The sequence below is a fragment of the Eubalaena glacialis genome, chromosome 3 (genome assembly GCF_028564815.1).
Source record: "Eubalaena glacialis isolate mEubGla1 chromosome 3, mEubGla1.1.hap2.+ XY, whole genome shotgun sequence".
Taxonomy (NCBI): domain Eukaryota; kingdom Metazoa; phylum Chordata; class Mammalia; order Artiodactyla; family Balaenidae; genus Eubalaena; species Eubalaena glacialis.
In genome coordinates, this window is record NC_083718.1 from 164577168 (window position 1) to 164593262 (window position 16095).

Genomic DNA, 16095 nt, shown 5'->3' on the forward strand with positions numbered 1-16095 from the left:
AGTTCAGCTTTGATGACCCAACAGTCTCTGGTGGGCACCATGAGCAGAGAGGCATGAGCACAGCCCCAGGAACCAAGGAGAGAGTGCGAGCACCCCGAGGCTTCCCCATGGGCCTGAGGGACGACTACAGGCCCCCTGTCCTCACTCTCCTTCCTGCCCTCAGTCTCTTCCTGTACACACACCGGAGGATGGCCATTACTGGGGACGATGTCTCCTTGGACCAGGTCGTGCCGATCTCTCGGGATTTCGCTCTGGAAGAAGGTGCCACAGGGGGCTGGACAGGATGATCCCTCTCCTCTGGGCTCCCGGGTCATTTCTGCCCTTGTTGGGGGTGGGGCGGTGGGAGGAAGGATGATGCTCAGTTGCTAAGGGCCCTTTCGTTTCCCTGCCCACAGTGTCCCTGGATGGTGAAGTCTACTTTCTTGGTGAGTGGCCCTTTCAGTCTGAGTCCCATTTGGGGCAGGGGGAACAGAATCTGCAGAGAGAAGAGTGGTGTGAAGTAAGAGCACTTTCTGATCGCCTTACTGTGGCACGCAGGACCCTGCAGGATCAGGCCCCGGTCATCTCTCCAGTCACTCTCTTCCCTGCTTGCTGCACTTGGAATCCTCTGCATTCCAGGCACCTCAAACGTGACACGTTTTCACCACGGAGCCCCTGCACACAATACTTCCTCCTCTTGAAAGCCCTCACTCCTCTTTTCGCATAGCCAGTCATCCTCCAGGGCTTCAGTTCACACTGACTTTCCTCAGGAAGCCTTTGTTGAACTCCTGAGAGTGTTTGTATCCCGAAAGTGTTTGTATCTCACTCATACACATTCCTTTGTCTCGTCCTTACCATCTCTCTGTCACCTACAGTGATTTAATTATTTATAGTGACCTATCTAATGTCTGTGTTCTTTGCTAGACTGTAGTCGTAATAGCAGAGGTAGTAATAATAATAATAGAAATGAATATTTAATCAATGATGATCTCGTGCCAGGCACTATGCTAACGAGCTTTACACACATCACGTGGTGCTTTCCTCACAATTCTGTGAGGTCATCACTGCTTTCATCCCCATTTTATGGACGAGGTAATGGAAGCCCAGAGCAATTAAGTAATTTAGCAAGTGGTGGGACAAGGATTCAGACTCGGAATCCAGACTCTGGAGCCCACGCTCCTGATCAGTCTGCTGCATTGCTCCTACTCATGCATTAGCTCAGCACGTGTTTTGGGTGCTCGCCATGTGCCTGCTGGGTGCTGCGGTTACGCTATGAGCCAGACACCATCCACAGTCTAGCTCCCTGAAGACAAGGCCATGTCTGATGTCTTCAGCATGGTGTTCCGTGTGACTAGCGTGTGCCTGGCACAGTCAGGGAGACTGACTGACGGACGGCCTCCCTGTCCGCCTCTGTGTGCTTTTCATTCCACTGGTGGGGCGGGGGTAGACTACAGGTTGAGAACTTGGTCTCTTCTGGCTCCGTCCAGAAGGCTACGGCGAGGCTTACTGAATTTTCAGAGCTGAGGTCCACCCCCTTTGTAGACTGAGGGTGATGTTAATTTGGAGCTGGGGGTACAGAGGGCTCCCTTATTGCTCCAGCTTAAGGGTCAAAGGGGCTTTGGGAGCTTGGGCTGCTGACGTTCCATGCTGGGGGCTCCAGCCTAAAGATGCACCTAAGCATCCTGGAGGCCAAGGGCTCATTTCCTGCCTCCCCTGTGCAGGCTCAGATGTCACCGTCCAGCTGGACACAGCGGAGCTCAGCCTCGTATTCCAGCTCCCCTTTGGTTCACAAACCAGAACGTTTCTCCAGGAAGTCGCCAGGGCCTGTCCAGGTAGGTAAGACCGCAGGCTCCCGGGGGAAGGGGGGGCTGGGCACTGACCTCCCCACCACCAGTTGACTTTGCACCCTTTGGACTTACACTCCACAGTTTCTGTGCCCTCTCAAAGCTGCTGGCACGAGGCCACAGTGCCCCCAGGCCACCAGCCGGCCATGGCGTTTGCATTTCTGTTTTCCCGTTTCTGGACCCGAGTTTTAACTCCAGCAGGGCCCCTTTGCCCTCCTTGCTCTGGGCAGGGCTGCACGGGGTGAGTTGTGATTCTCATGCAGAATCTGTTACAAGTTAGCAGGGTCCGGAGCTTCTAGAGGCCCACCTTCCCTCTCCCTGACAACCACAGCTAGAACCAAGGGAAGTCTGTCATAAGAGCTCTCCTGCCCTTGTACCCTGCTCTGTCCCCCACCACAGCTGACAAAATGGTCTAGCTTTAACCTAACAGTGAGAAGTTAGTGGCCTCTAGGGCAGAATTTGTTTAGACTGGGCGATCAGCCAGGCAGGTAAAGAAGAGTTTGTTCAGAGCAGAGAATCAGCCAGAGAACATGCAAATTCTAGCCACCAGGTGCTGGGGCTTAGCTGTTTACCCAACACTGTCACTTATTTCCTTTCTAGCTAACATCTTGGCTCTGCAGGAATCGGGGGTGGGCTCCCCTTCTATCGTGGTCTCATCATGGAGACTGAATGTCTGGGGGCTCCAACTTAGTTTGCCGGGTGTGCAGGAAGGGTACTGACTGTTGATGCAAACTGGGCAATGTGGGAAAAGGAAACAAGATTATAGAGCCTTGAATGCCGAGTTAAAGGGTTGATCCTATAAGCAGGGGAAATTTATCTCCAAACCTTCAACTAATAAAGATAACCTGTTTTATGATTATTATTGGTAGTTGTAGGAGAAGTAATAATAGTAATAACAGCAAAGAGCATGGACTTTGAAGCTATACAACCTCTTGCATTTGAAGCCTATCTTTGCTGGTCTTTAGCTGTGTGACTTTGGGCAAACCACCTCACCTCTCTGAACCTTGGTTCTGTAGACTTTTTTTTTCTCCCAGTTTTATTGAGCTCTAATTGACATACAGCATTGTGTAAGTTTAAGGTGTGCAGCACAATGATTTCACTTACATCACGAAGTGATTTCCACAGTAAGTTTAGTGAACATCCATCCTCTCATACAGATATACAATTAAAGACATAGAAAAAAATATTTTTTCCTTGTGATGAGAACTCATGATTTACACTCTTAAAAACTTTCTTTCATATAACACAGCAGTATTAAATATATGTATCATGTTGTTGCACCCCTAGTACTTATTTATCTTTCTTTTTTTGGGGGGGGTCATACCATGCAGTTTGCGGGATCTCAATTCCCCGACCAGGGATTGAAGCCGGGCCACGGCAGTGAAAGCCTGGAATCCTAACCACTAGGCCACCAGAGAACTCCCTATTTATCTTATAACTGGAAGTTTGGACCTTTGACTGCCTTCACCCAATCCCCTTTTCCCCCACTTCATCCCTCCCTCTGGTAACCACAAATCTGATCTCTTTTTCTATGAGTTTGCTTGTTTGTAGACTTCTATATGTAAAGAATATCTTCCTCATGGAATTGTGAGAATTAAATGAGGTAATACATGTGAAAGTGCCCAGCACATAGTAGGAGCTCAGAAAATATTTCCTTAGCTAACATTCATTGTGGACGACTTGTGTGTTAGACACTGTTCTAAGGACTTTTCAGCACATTATCTCATTTTCCTTACCACAGCCGTTCAAGGTAGGTATTATCAGTGTGTCCATTTTACAGGTGAGGGAACTGAGGCTCAGGGAGGTTAAATGCCTTACCTGAGTACAGAGCTGGTAAATAATAGAGCGAGGATTAGACAGGATTAGAGAGTCTCCTCCAGAGCCTGAGCTCTTGAGTTTTGCTCTAATGCATCCTAAGCTCATGCCAACCCATCCCATCTACACTGCTCAGGGAAGACTTCGTGTAGGAGGTGATGTTTAAGCTGAGACTTGAAGGATGAGTGAGGTTTTTTCCCAGGCAGCCAACATGGGAAAAAAGACAGTCGGAGTTAAGAGCAGAGAACTGGGTGGGATTGAAGTTGGGGTGGGAGGAGGCTGTGGAATGAGCTGAACCAGGACACGCCAGCAGAGACAGCGCATGAAGGGTCTTAAATAACCAACAAAGAGCTTGGATTTTGCCCTGTAGCTTGTGGGGAGCTGATGGAGCTTTAAACTGAGGAATAACGAGGCAGGATTTGCACGTTAGGAAAGTTCCTCTGGCAACTGGTACAGAAGGGGAAAACCTAGAGCAGGGAGATCGATGGTAATGTATTGCAGTGGTTCAGGCATAAAAAATGAGGCTTGGACCAGGGCCCAGTCATGGGGATGGGGAGGAGAGGATGGACTGGAGAGATCAAACCGATGAGAATGAAGGCACCATGGGAACACTGAGTTTGGGTTGTGTTCACAACTTTACTCTCTGCGGTTACAACAGTGCCTGGCACGTAGTAGGCACTTAACACATATTTGTTGAATGGATGAACAGAGCTTGGTGCCCAGCTGTGAGAATGAAGGACAGGGAGCAGAAGAGGATGATTCCCCTCTTTTAGGCTTAGGTATCTGTCTCTCGGTTCCCTTCCCTGCTCTTCCTTCTGGGGTCCACACCTGTGGTAACCAGCAGGGAAACTGCACTAACTCAGCTTCTTTGAGCAGCTATCATGATGTGGACTTCCTCTGGGAGGGATCTGGGTGAGAGGGGACTCTCAGAGCTGACAGACTCTTGGAAATCCACCTGCCCAACCCTTGCATTTTACAGATAAAAGGACCAGAGTCCAGGATGAGGTTACAGGTGAAAGGAACGAGTTTTTCCCCACCCAGTCCTTGGTGGTTAATGTGCAGCACAAAAGGTCAAGGAGTGGAAGTGACTTGGTCAAAAGATCACAGTTAGAGGAAAGAATTAGCCAACATTAATTGAGTACCTACTGTGTGCCATATATTTTTCTAGACAGCTAGACAACACACAACAACCATGTTTTTCTGTTTAGTCTTTTGAGCAATACTAAAGAGTATCCTGTTTTACAGATGAGTAAACTGACAAGAGAGTAAACTGACGTTTTAGTAACTTACCCGAGGTCATTCATCAATTGAAGTAATAGGACCAGGTTTGGAACCCCAGGTTATAACTCCAAAGCCCATGGAGTCCAGAGATTTCAGTTCAGATCCCAGCTCTGCCACTTCCTAGTTGTGAATGTGAACAATATATTTTATTTCTTTGAGCCTTGGCTTTATTATTTGTACAGTGGAAATATGAACTTGCCTTACTACTCCAAGAGTTTTGTGAGGATCAGATGGGTTAATAGCATGTAACTGCTGAAAATAATTTAAAAGCTGTGTCTGACAGTGCCATAGTCAGTCCTACGACCCAAGTCTCTTCATTTATGTTGCCCTTGCAAATCCAATTCAGTTTGGTAAGGTTCATGCTGTTCTACAAGGAGAACAGGCAGGATAGCATAGGAAACAGCAAGTGTTTAGGAGTCAGGCAGACCTGGGTTTGAGTGAGAGGCAGAGAAGACCCAAGAATTTCTAGGAAGGAGTGGCAGTCTTGTTCAGAGGGAACCAGAGGACTCGTCTTGAAGGCATATTTCATAGCAGGCACACTGCTTTTACTTAGAGTGTGTTTTTTGGAGAGGCTTGCGAGTTGCTGATGGAGATTATGGGTAGTTAAAGCCCCCAACCCGCTCCCTAGTACTAACATCTATTTGAGTTCCCACTCTGCCACTCACTCTGCGACCTCAGACTTCACCTCTCTGAGTTCAGTTGCCATGGGATAATAGTTGCCACGGGATAATCGTTCCCTTGCTCCTAAAGTTAGTTGTGAGAATTAAGGACGTAATATACAAGTGAAGCATAGACCTCGGCACATAGTTACCACCAGCTCGCAGGAGTGGTGCTTGTCTATCTTGGTACAGCACTTTCGTTTTCATATTTATTATTGTATTTGAATCTCAGGCCCACACTGTGCGCCAGGGAAACAGGCTTGGAGCCCCCCCGGAGAGGCTGAGCGATTTGCTCACGGACAGACAACCTTGCGGAGGTGGAACCGGCTCTTCAAGTCCGTGTCTCAGTATTCCCTCCTTTTTCCTTCCACAGGTTTCGACTCCGCGGCCCTGGATCCAAAGTTTCTGTGGCTGTCTCGATACAGGAGCAAGGAGCCGGAGCTCGAGCCGCCAACGCCGCGCGGCTGGAAGTCAGCCGCGGGCACCCGGCCCGGGCGTGCTGTAATTGGCGGAGGCAGGTATCGGTCTCGGAGGGCGCGAAGGGGATTGGAGGAGACCGGGCTTCAGGGGCGGGCCCCGTTCTCTTTGGCGGCGGGGCTATGGAGCAGACCGGCCTTCGATTGGCGAGGGTGGCACGCGGGGGCGGGCCCCTCTGGGGGTGGAACAGGGGGGCGGGGCTCCGGGCAGCGTGATGAAGAGCTTGAGGAAGCAGGCAGGGAAATGTCCGCCGCCGCCGGCTCTCGGGAGAGCGAATCTGCAGGTCCGGCGGGCGGTGGGACGCTGGGCTTGGGCTCTGGGGCGGTGGCGGGCCAGACCCTCGGGCGGGCAGGGTCTGTGGGTTGGCTGGCGGACGCTCGGGGCAAAGACCAAGGTCCTGGCCCTACGGAGGCGGAGACATTGGGGCTGAAGTGCTGTGGGGATGTTAGTTATTCTTAGCCGGGCGTGATGAGGGCAGGCGGGGGCCAGTGGGGTACGCAGGAATCCCGAGGCCGGGGTTGTGGTAGTAGTAAAGCTCCGTTCCTGACTTCGCTGTGTGACCTGGGGCGGGTGGCTGCCCCTCTCTGAGCCTCAGTTTCTCCATCCTGACCTTCGAGTTTGACTTGTGTGGAGGTGCATTCCGCATGACAGAGCCTTCCTTTGGGTGAGGACTGGTGTGTGTACCGGGGCTGCCTGGCTCTCCTGTCGGTCGTCAGCCCCTCTGAGAGATTGGGCTGTGCGCAGACCCGGAGTCCAGGAGAGCCCTGTCCACCCTGGGCCTGGAGGCCACAGTGAGGTTACAGGTGAAGGGGATTAGGTTTTTTTTTCCACCCAGCCCTTGGTGGATAACGTTGTGCAGCACAAAAGGCCAATTGTTGAGCAGGAGGTTGTCTTCTGGAGAGTGAGAGGCCCAGGGCTGAAATTTGGGTCAGGCTGGTGCTTTGGGAGGACCTGCAGACCTCTGTTTTCTGTCTAGCTCCTAGGTTTTCTGCCCGGGACTCCCTGGTATTTTTTTTCTCCTGGGTGCGCCCATGCAGCTCCTGTTACGTCTGAGCTTTGGCATGACCACTAGTACCCACTTGTGCCCCTTTTCTCAGCCATTTGCTAGGGAACCGTCAAGTAGCCGTGTAAGTGTGGGCCAGCGCTCCACTTGCTCTTAAAAGGCTCGGAAACTATGATGGGCTGGGGGAATAGCACGTTGCACAAGTTTGTAAAATGGGAGGAAACTAGGCGAGCAAAGGACTTCCTCCGTGCTTGTGCTTTTCCTTCATTGCAGCCTCTGCAAGATGCAGTCGCAGCACACGACGGTGCTGATAGTTTGCATCTCTCATGGGCTTAGCTCACTTGAAGGGCTGATCTTGAGAGAGCTGTTGCATCAGTTTCCATGACATTCTGGGCTCTGGTACTGGGACAGGTGAGAGCTTAAGATTAAGTACCTATCTTCCCTTTGCCCCTTCGAAAGGGGAGCATCCAGACAGTTGGCAGAGGACAGGCCCGATGGCAGCAGAAAGAGGTGGGTTCTGTTTTCTCAGCCAGCACGCCAGAGCCTGTTGGAGCGCTTCATCTCCTAAGTAGAGGGAGGTCTTCTGTGAGAAGTCGGGACAGCCTGAAGCAGTTATCTGCCGCTGGGTGATAAATGCAAAGTGATCTCAGAATCTTCTGTGACCTTTCAAAAATCCAAAACTAACCACTTGCTGGTGAGGAGTTACTGTCAAGGTTTTGGTTTCATTTTTAATTTGAAATGATTTGTCCCCATTGTAATACCTACAATAAGTGGGGTTACACTACTAAATGCTAAGTTGCTCATGTTAAAATTGGTAAGAAATGGCACCAAGCCCCCAGTTCTGTTTCGGTCAGCTCTGCTTCCAGAGTTGCTTTGGCCTCAGAGGAGAGTCACATCATCTACAACAGGTTGGGGGAACCCTTTGGGCCTCCTCTGGATGTCCCTGAACCCCAAGGGCAACAGCGAATTTGATGCTTCCTATATGCACATGATCAAAATTCCCACTTCCTGATAGCCCAGGGAACCAACCCAAAGACTGCCTTAAAATGCTGTTTGTGATGCACATCAGGAGAAACAGGGCTTCCCCAAGGAGCTGACAGTCTGACAGAGAGGGATCTGATGATTCATAGAGGTAAGAGAGTGTGGGATCGGCTCAGCAGGACGGGGGACCTTGTGAGGCGAGCCAAGGGTAAGAGCCCCTCAAAGGCCCAGGTATTTGGGGGGCAAAGTGAAGCTGGTTTTCAGTCCTTGCCTTTGTCTTGGTAGAGAAAGGAAAGATCTCACTTGGATGCATCTCTCCAAAAATGTCCATTCTTTTCCTTGATTTGTCTTTCCTGCATTCAGGAGTGTCAAGCCAAGCTTGGTAGGAATTCCAGAAAAGTGAAATGCAGAAGTTTTAGATTGGGGTTGGTGTCATTTCGGGTTCAGACCGGGATCTTTGAGCTAAGTTGTGATGTTGAAGTGAGATGTAAAGCTTCTGGTCGAGTGGCAGGCTGTTCCGTCTGATTCTCTTGGCCTCTTCAGACTCCTAGACCTTGCATGGGTCTCAGACAAGTAGCTGTTGTAAGCAGGGGCTTTTCTGCTTCTTAACTTATTTAACTGCTCTTCTTGGTGTAGCTTTTTCTTTCCTTAAAAAGAAATAAGGAGAAATGCCTTCCTGTTTCTATCTAACAACTGAAGGTGCTCTTATCCCTTGGGGAATCCTTCATCGGGCTCAGTACTCACCCATGTCATTGTGTAAAATATTCACCTGCCTCATCCCAGACACATGCAAAGACCTGGAGCGGTGTTCTGGAGGATTCTGAGCTATGTACTAGAAAGGAAACAGCTACTCAGAAGTCCCATTGGGCTTTTCTGGGCTAATTTAACAACATGGCAACAACAAATAAATTTTGATGTTTTGAAGTGGTTTTCTTATTCCATGGCTGATTCAAAGTGAGGTAGCTTGGTAGTAACTCAAATTCAGAATGAGATGTGCTATGAGTATTTTTTCCCTTGGACCCAAGAAATAAAGCATTAAAGTCTGTCTGGCCTGAGAAAGGAAATGAATGCTATTTATAACTCAGGGTAGCATAAAGGGTAACCTAGATTACCAGGGCAGAAGCCAGTGAGAATGTCAGAAAAACAGCCCCTGGGTTAGTCAGTCTCCTTGCTCCCCAGTCTCTTAATAAGTAAAATCTGTGTGACCGACGTACCCTTTTGGCACAGAGAAAATGAATTTTACTAGATGTTTATGCTACACGTGGAAATCTTGCCCATCATCTCCACCTTTGTGGGAAGCTCTGCAGGCTCCTAAGCAAATTAATTTGGCCCACTTTGTTCCTTTAAACAAAAGAGAACGGTGTTCCTTTTTCTTCCTTCTTCTGTTGTTCCCTTCTCCGTTTCCCTCTTCGTCGCATCTAACCTTGTGTTTGTTTCTAGAACAGGAGAACCCCCTGAAGACTTTTCTTTCCTTCAGAAAACAGTTTGTTGTGGAATTCTACAGTGGGAGCCTAGAGCAAGCGAGGTGACCCACAAACGTTCACTTAGAAGGGACGCTTTGCACAGAAATGTCCTCGGGGACAGAAGGTTCAGGAAGAGGGAGACATCAATATTTATTAGCAGAAAGACAGTTTTGGGACATAGAAGCTCACTGGCTCGCTTGTTTTCTTTGCTGCTTAAAATCTACTGTAACAAACTTGTAGATTTTACAAGTGGTGCATATGTGAACTAAAGCTGCAAATGTGAATGATGAGGATTTGAACAAAGTGTATGTCTACGTGGCTGGATACTTTAATTTTTATTTTTGTTACTGCACCTTGGTATCATACTGGACATGTCTCTTGACTTTCCTCTCTTCCGTCTGTAAAATGAGAGTGAATGTTTGCCCTCTAGAAGGTCTCACAGGACCGAAGGAATGCTCATTTAGGGGTGGTTTCCTCTGGGAAGCACATTTAGGAATTGCAAATGCCCACCTCTAAGAGCTTAGAAACTGGCTGCCCTCTTCAGGGCCTTTCCTAGGCTGGTTTCTTCCAAATTGCTACGTTCATTCTCTTCCTCACTCCTTCCCTCCCTCCAGTTTCTTTTCTGTCAATATAATCCCTAAAAACCTCAGTCATCCTTGACTCTTCCCTCTCCTATGTCTGATAACCAAATTCTGTCCATTCTTTTTCTGCAATTTAAAAATTTTTTGAAAATTAAAAAAAAAAATTAAGTCCCCATAGTTCATGTTGGTATCCTCTTACTTGAACTAGTGCAGTGGTGTCCTTACAAGTCTTCCTCCCCTGTCTCCTCCTCCCTTGGGGCTCGCCTTAGAACGTAACTTTTATCATGCCCTACTGTTTTGTTTGTGATCTTGAATGCTGCGCCACTCCTTGTAGCCTGAGGAATAAAGTTCAGATTCTTCAGCGTGGCATTCAAGTCCTGCGTGGCCTGGCCTCAGCCCCCCTTCTCGAGTCTTATCTTCCCCAGCTCACCTTCATTTCCTCTTACTTCAAACCCGACTGCTTATTATTTCTGGGTAAAACTCTCTGCTTTTTCATCTCTTTGTTGGCTGTTCATTCAGCTACATTTTTACAGGCTCGAACTTGCTGCTTTTGCATCCTCTCTCCTCCCCAAATGCCAGCCTAATGCCTCGTACATCAGTAGGTGCTCAAAAATCTGTTGTCTTTCGAACCCTCTAGACCCATACATTTCCTAGCCCGAGTGCTTTGTCGCCTGAAGGATGCCTGCCCCCTTCCTCTTTAAGCGGGCTCTGTACTTCTTTCCACCCCCAACCCTTCCTGGTTTGCTCTTGCCACTTCTCTTTCAGCTTTATCACCAGACCACAGACAGTTCACAGAAGGCCCAGTGAAGAGAGAGCCTGGAGGAAAAAGTCATGTCTCCAGTAGCCTGTGACCACTGCAGCCTGTGGCTGAAAAGTAATTGCACAGTCGTCGTCTTTCTCTTTGAGCTAAACTAGTGATATTTAGTCCTTGCTAACCTAAATTGGATTTGCACAGGCGACAACTTGGATTCTGAGTCCGGGACTTAACAGGTTTGCAGGGCATAGGATGTGTTTTTAGAGATGTCTCTGCCCATGTTAATTGTTAAAATCTGTGGTACTTTTTTTTAAAGCCATGAGATTATGAGAAATGTTTAAAATGAAAAGAAAGTGAGGAAGAGAGAAAGAAAAGGGAGGGAGGGAGGGAAGGAGGAAAGGAAGGAAGGGACTAAGAAGCATGGTTATTTGATTTTTAAAATTTATTTATTTATTTATTTATTTATTTATGGCTGCGTTGGGTCTTTGCTGCTGCACGCGGGCTTTCTTTTTTAGTTGCGGCGAGCGGGGGCCACTCTTCGTTTCGGTGTGCGGGCTTCTCATTGCGGTGGCTTCTCTTTTGCGAAACACGGTCTCTAGGTGCGCGGGCTTCAGTAGTTGTGGCGCATGGGCTCAGTAGTTGTGGCTCACGGGCTCTAGATCACAGGCTCAGTAGTTGTGGCTCACAGGCTTAGTTGCTCCGCAGCATGTGGGATCTTCCCGGACCAGGGCTCGAACCTGTGTCCCCTGCATTGGCAGGCGGATTCTTAACCACTGCGCCACCAGGGAAGCCCCCGGTTATTTGAGTTTTACGAAAGTAACAGAACTATTTGGGGTGGTAGCCAGGCTGAAGCAGGAATCATTGGCTCTTTCCATTCTTTTTAATGCTGGGTGCCCCGTGCTACGGGCTTCTCTCAAGAGATCCCTGCCCAGTGTGTGCTATGTACTTAGCTCTCCTTTGGAGTCAAATCCAAACTCCACGTGGCATTCAAAGTCTTACAGTTTGGCCTTACATATAATAAAAATCTATTCCTAATAAATTAAAAAAATAAAATTGTATTTATAAATAAAAATTGATTACTGTTATGACTATTATCATTAGCAGTTAACATTTATTAAGCACTTACTGTGGGTCTGTGGGCCTCACCCTGAACATATAAGTTCTGTAAGAGGATATCCATTTTTCAGATGGAGAGACTGAGGCTTGGTGAGAGTAGGTGACATGCTTGTGATCACTCACCAGGTCAGTGACAGAATAGAACTCAGGTCGTCTGTTTGAATCTAATGCTTGAGCCCTAACCCCAGCACTCTTCTTTTGTATCCTCTGATGCTCCTCAAACAAAACTTTTCATTTCTACTTATTTATACTGCTTTTTGTTACTTATTTCTGAGCATATCATAATGCCGTCTCTTTGTGCTGAAATTATTTCCTCTGCCAGAAATGCTTTCTGAACCCCACATTTTTCTGATAGTTAATATAGTTTTTGATTAAGAGCACAGTCTCTTCACCCAGATTCCCTGGGTTTGAATCCTGGCTGTACCATTTATTAGCTGTGTGTTCTTGGGCAGGTTACTTAACCTCTCTGTGTTTATCTCAGTCTGTAAAGTGGTGATAATAATGCCACATACCTCATGGAGGAGTTGCGAAGATTAAATATACGTACAGAGGTTAAAACCATGCCCGGCATGCAGTAAACCTTAAGTATTTGCTATTAATATTATTCATGGTAATATTACTATCATTGTTATCATTAACACAGCCTGACTTGGATTCTGGGTAGCTGAATCGGGGTCTGTTTATCTCCTTGTAAAGTGAACGAATCTCTTACTGTTGCCCTGTCTTGGAGAGGCCATGGGACGGCCCCCTGGTGGTGTGTACACAGCATTGAGAAGCGTTAATCCTGCTCGTTTGAACTGCCGGGTAATTTGCTCACATGGTTTTGCAAGTTCTTCTAGTGTGCTGGAAATGGGACGCCCAGGCCAGTGACTGAGGAGATGAGAAGGGACACCGCCTCCGAGACCCGTCTAGTAGATGCTCAGGAAGGGCAGGACATGATGTCCACCCAGTAGTGACAGCCACACACTTACACAACCCGTGGAGACCATGGTGGTACTTTGGCTTTATTATCCAACGGACTTAATCCTTCTCTCCATATAGTACTTACCCCTAAGAGTTTATAGTTTTATTGAAGATGTTGTGCTCATGTTGGCAAAAGGGGAGGCTGTGGAGTCTAGCAGATCTGGCTTTTAATGTCAGCTGCACCATTTACTGGCCTGGCTCTGTGTCCTTGGGCATGTCTGCTACCTGCTCTGGGCCTCAATATCCTTATTTGTAAAAGGAGGCCAATAATCAGAAATAACACGTGAAGCACTTAGCACAAGCCTAGCTATTAGAGGGGACTTGATAAATGGCAGTCATTATTATCAAGGCAGTGGGGGGTGAGGAGCAGTAGAGCAGAGGGGAGAGACTAACCGTTCCTGCATATGTGCTGTGTGCCAGGCATTGTGCGAGGCTCTTGACCCATTAAGAATTTCATTTGTTTATCCTTTTGGCTTCTGTGTAAGTTCAGTGGTGTCATCCTCATTTTACAAATGAGGAAACAAATTAAGTAATTTGCTTGAGGTTTCCTATGAGGTTATGGATGGAACCAGTGAAATGTCTAGGTCATTTTATTCCGAAGCCACGGGGCTTTTCCAAAAACACTCTAATTTCCCTTAAAGTTCCAGACAAGTCATATAGACAGGAAGGCGTTCAGAATTCGGAGAAATGACTGCCGAGCTTTAGTGTGGTTGAGGAGGGCTTGGTGATGGAGGGTGGAGGAATTGAGGCTGGACTTTGAAGCAGAGGGGCCAGAAAGTCAGAGTGAGGGCGGCGTGCATGGGGAACCTGTCTGTTTAGAATCGGCTGTCTTTGGGTGGTGGATGGTGAGAGAGAGGAGGACCAGTTTGCAAAGGGCCTCTTGTGTCAGTCCAACCAGTTCGGACCTTCACCTGCAAGTAGTGGTGTAATACTGAAAGTGTTAGAGCAGGGAGAGATGAAATCAGGGTCTAATCTGGCCAAGTCCAAAGACAAAATTGGTAAATCGGGTAGGGAGAAGCAGGAAGATCTCTTAGTTGGGAGGCTCTTGAGGTAACAGGTGAGGAGAGGATGGCCTGGAGGAAGGCAGCTGTGAGAACGGAGAGATGGGTGGCTGACTGGCTCTGGGGGCCTAAGGAGAGGGGTAAGCGGAGGGCAGGGTGGCAAACCGGGCTGACAGAGTGATGATGGCGCTGGTGACAGCAGGGAGAGCTCAGGGGCAGGCCTAGAGGTCACAGCACAGCTTTACCTGGGACCCACCCGTGCACAGAGCATCTTGTAGAAGTCCCCAGTGGACAGTGCAGGGCCTGAACTCAGGCACAGCTGGATAGCTCTGTTTAGAATTGACTGTGATGGCTGATGGTTCTTGTAGAAGAGAAGAACAAGATCTAGAGCTGCACTGGCCAGTATTGTAGCCTCTAGCCACATGTGGCTATTTAAATTTACTCTAGGTGAATAAAATAAAAAATTCAGTTTCTCATTCACTCTTGCCACATTTTAACTGTTCAAGTGTAGCTAGTGGCTACTGTTTTGGGCAGTGCAGTTGTAGAACATTTCCATCATCTATTGGGTAATGCTGGTCTGGATCTTGGGGAGTACCTATAAATAACTGGGGGACCTGCAACGGGGAAGCAGAGCAGGAGGAGGAGACAGAAGGAGCCATTGAATTAAGAAATAATGTTGCTGCCTCTTGGGCAATTCTCAAAAGAAATAGAGTACTTGGATTTTGGTTTGAATTTGCTTTTTCTCGTGTGATGTCATGTTTTTGGAAAAGCCCAGACCCCAAGTCAGTGGCAGGCCCGGCTATAAAACATTGAAATGGAGGCCATGCCTCCTGTCTTTGTTTTGTAGATCTGGGCCTTCAACAGGTCTGGTTTGGCTTCTAGAGGACCTTTTGGCCATGCAGTGAGGGGTGGCCTTGATTAACCATAGAAAAGAAGACAGCAGCAGTAGGAGGTGGATACTGTTATCTTTGTTCAGTTCAGGAAGCAGAAGCTTAGAGAAGTGAGATAACTTGTTCGGGGTCATACAGCTAGTAAGTAGCAGGGCCAGAAATGGAATCTAAGTCTGACTCCAAAGCCTGTATATATTGATATATATATATATATTTTTTTTTTATAATAAATATATCTTTATAATATATATATCTTTTATATATATAATATATCTTTATAATATATATATCTTATATATATTATATATATAATTATAGTGCATTTATATTATACATATATATAAATACATCTTATTTTAGCTAACTTTGAAAGTACCTATAAGCAAAAAGAAAAAGCAATCCTATCACCGAGAAATGACTACTGTTGACGTTCAGTGTATACTTTCCAGACTTTCCCATCTGTATATGTATTTGTCTAAATTTATATATGTGTATTTATAAACATGTGGTATATATGTACATAGACATATATTTCAATCCTTTCTGATGCGTATAGGCCACACTCTTAACTACCACCTTTAATCCCTTATCAGCATTTCTGAAGTCCTAAAAGCTCTGAAGGTGGAAAATAAATTTTTTTTGTAAATTTGGCCCAAGCTAAATTTGGCAGTAACATTTGCTTGAACTGACAGGAGACTATTTATAGGCTTTATTTATCCCACTAAGTGTTACTACTCATAAGTTGCACCGAGGAACTACTAACGTTATTGGTTTCTGGATGTTGCCTCTGACTGCTGTGGTGCTGTATAACACGGTACAGGTTATGTATTACCTTTCTAAAATGTCCCAAATTTTGAATTCCAAAATACACTTGGCTGCAAGGGTTTCAGATAAGGGATTGTGGGTCTGTATTAGGTTATAGTGCTGCCTGGGCGAAGGAAGGAGCCTCCAGGGTCAGTGTTATCTGTTTAGCCAGGCATGTGAGAGGGGTTTGGGTTCTGTAAGATGTGCAGTGCAATGCACAGAATTTGCAAGAGAAGTGGAACACTCTCTACTTCTGTACATCCAGATCAAGCTGCAGTTGTCACTCTGGTTGACCTATTAGGTAGGCTCTTACTCAGAAATGGTTTCAATTATAGGTGTGAAAGGTGGTCATCAGAAAGCACCCAGAAATGACTGTGAGCTTAACCCCTGCCCTGAGGTTGTTTGCTCTGTGTGTGTTTACTGACTGCCTGCTATATTTCATGTTGCCGTAAGCCAGGGGCCACAGAAGAAGAACGTTAGCCCC

At 47.2% G+C, this 16095-nt stretch overlaps 1 protein-coding gene across 1 annotated transcript in view; it reads left to right on the forward strand.

Annotated features, from left to right (window-relative positions):
• The window catches only part of INPP5B (inositol polyphosphate-5-phosphatase B), a 43433-nt gene that overhangs the window by 2009 nt on the left and 25329 nt on the right, over positions 1-16095 (forward strand). Inside the window, 6 exon segments of the mRNA XM_061184468.1 lie at positions 164-261; positions 396-425; positions 1701-1811; positions 5952-6131; positions 6134-6252; positions 6254-6338. Of these exon segments, the coding sequence (XP_061040451.1) occupies positions 164-261; positions 396-425; positions 1701-1811; positions 5952-6131; positions 6134-6252; positions 6254-6338 (623 nt within the window).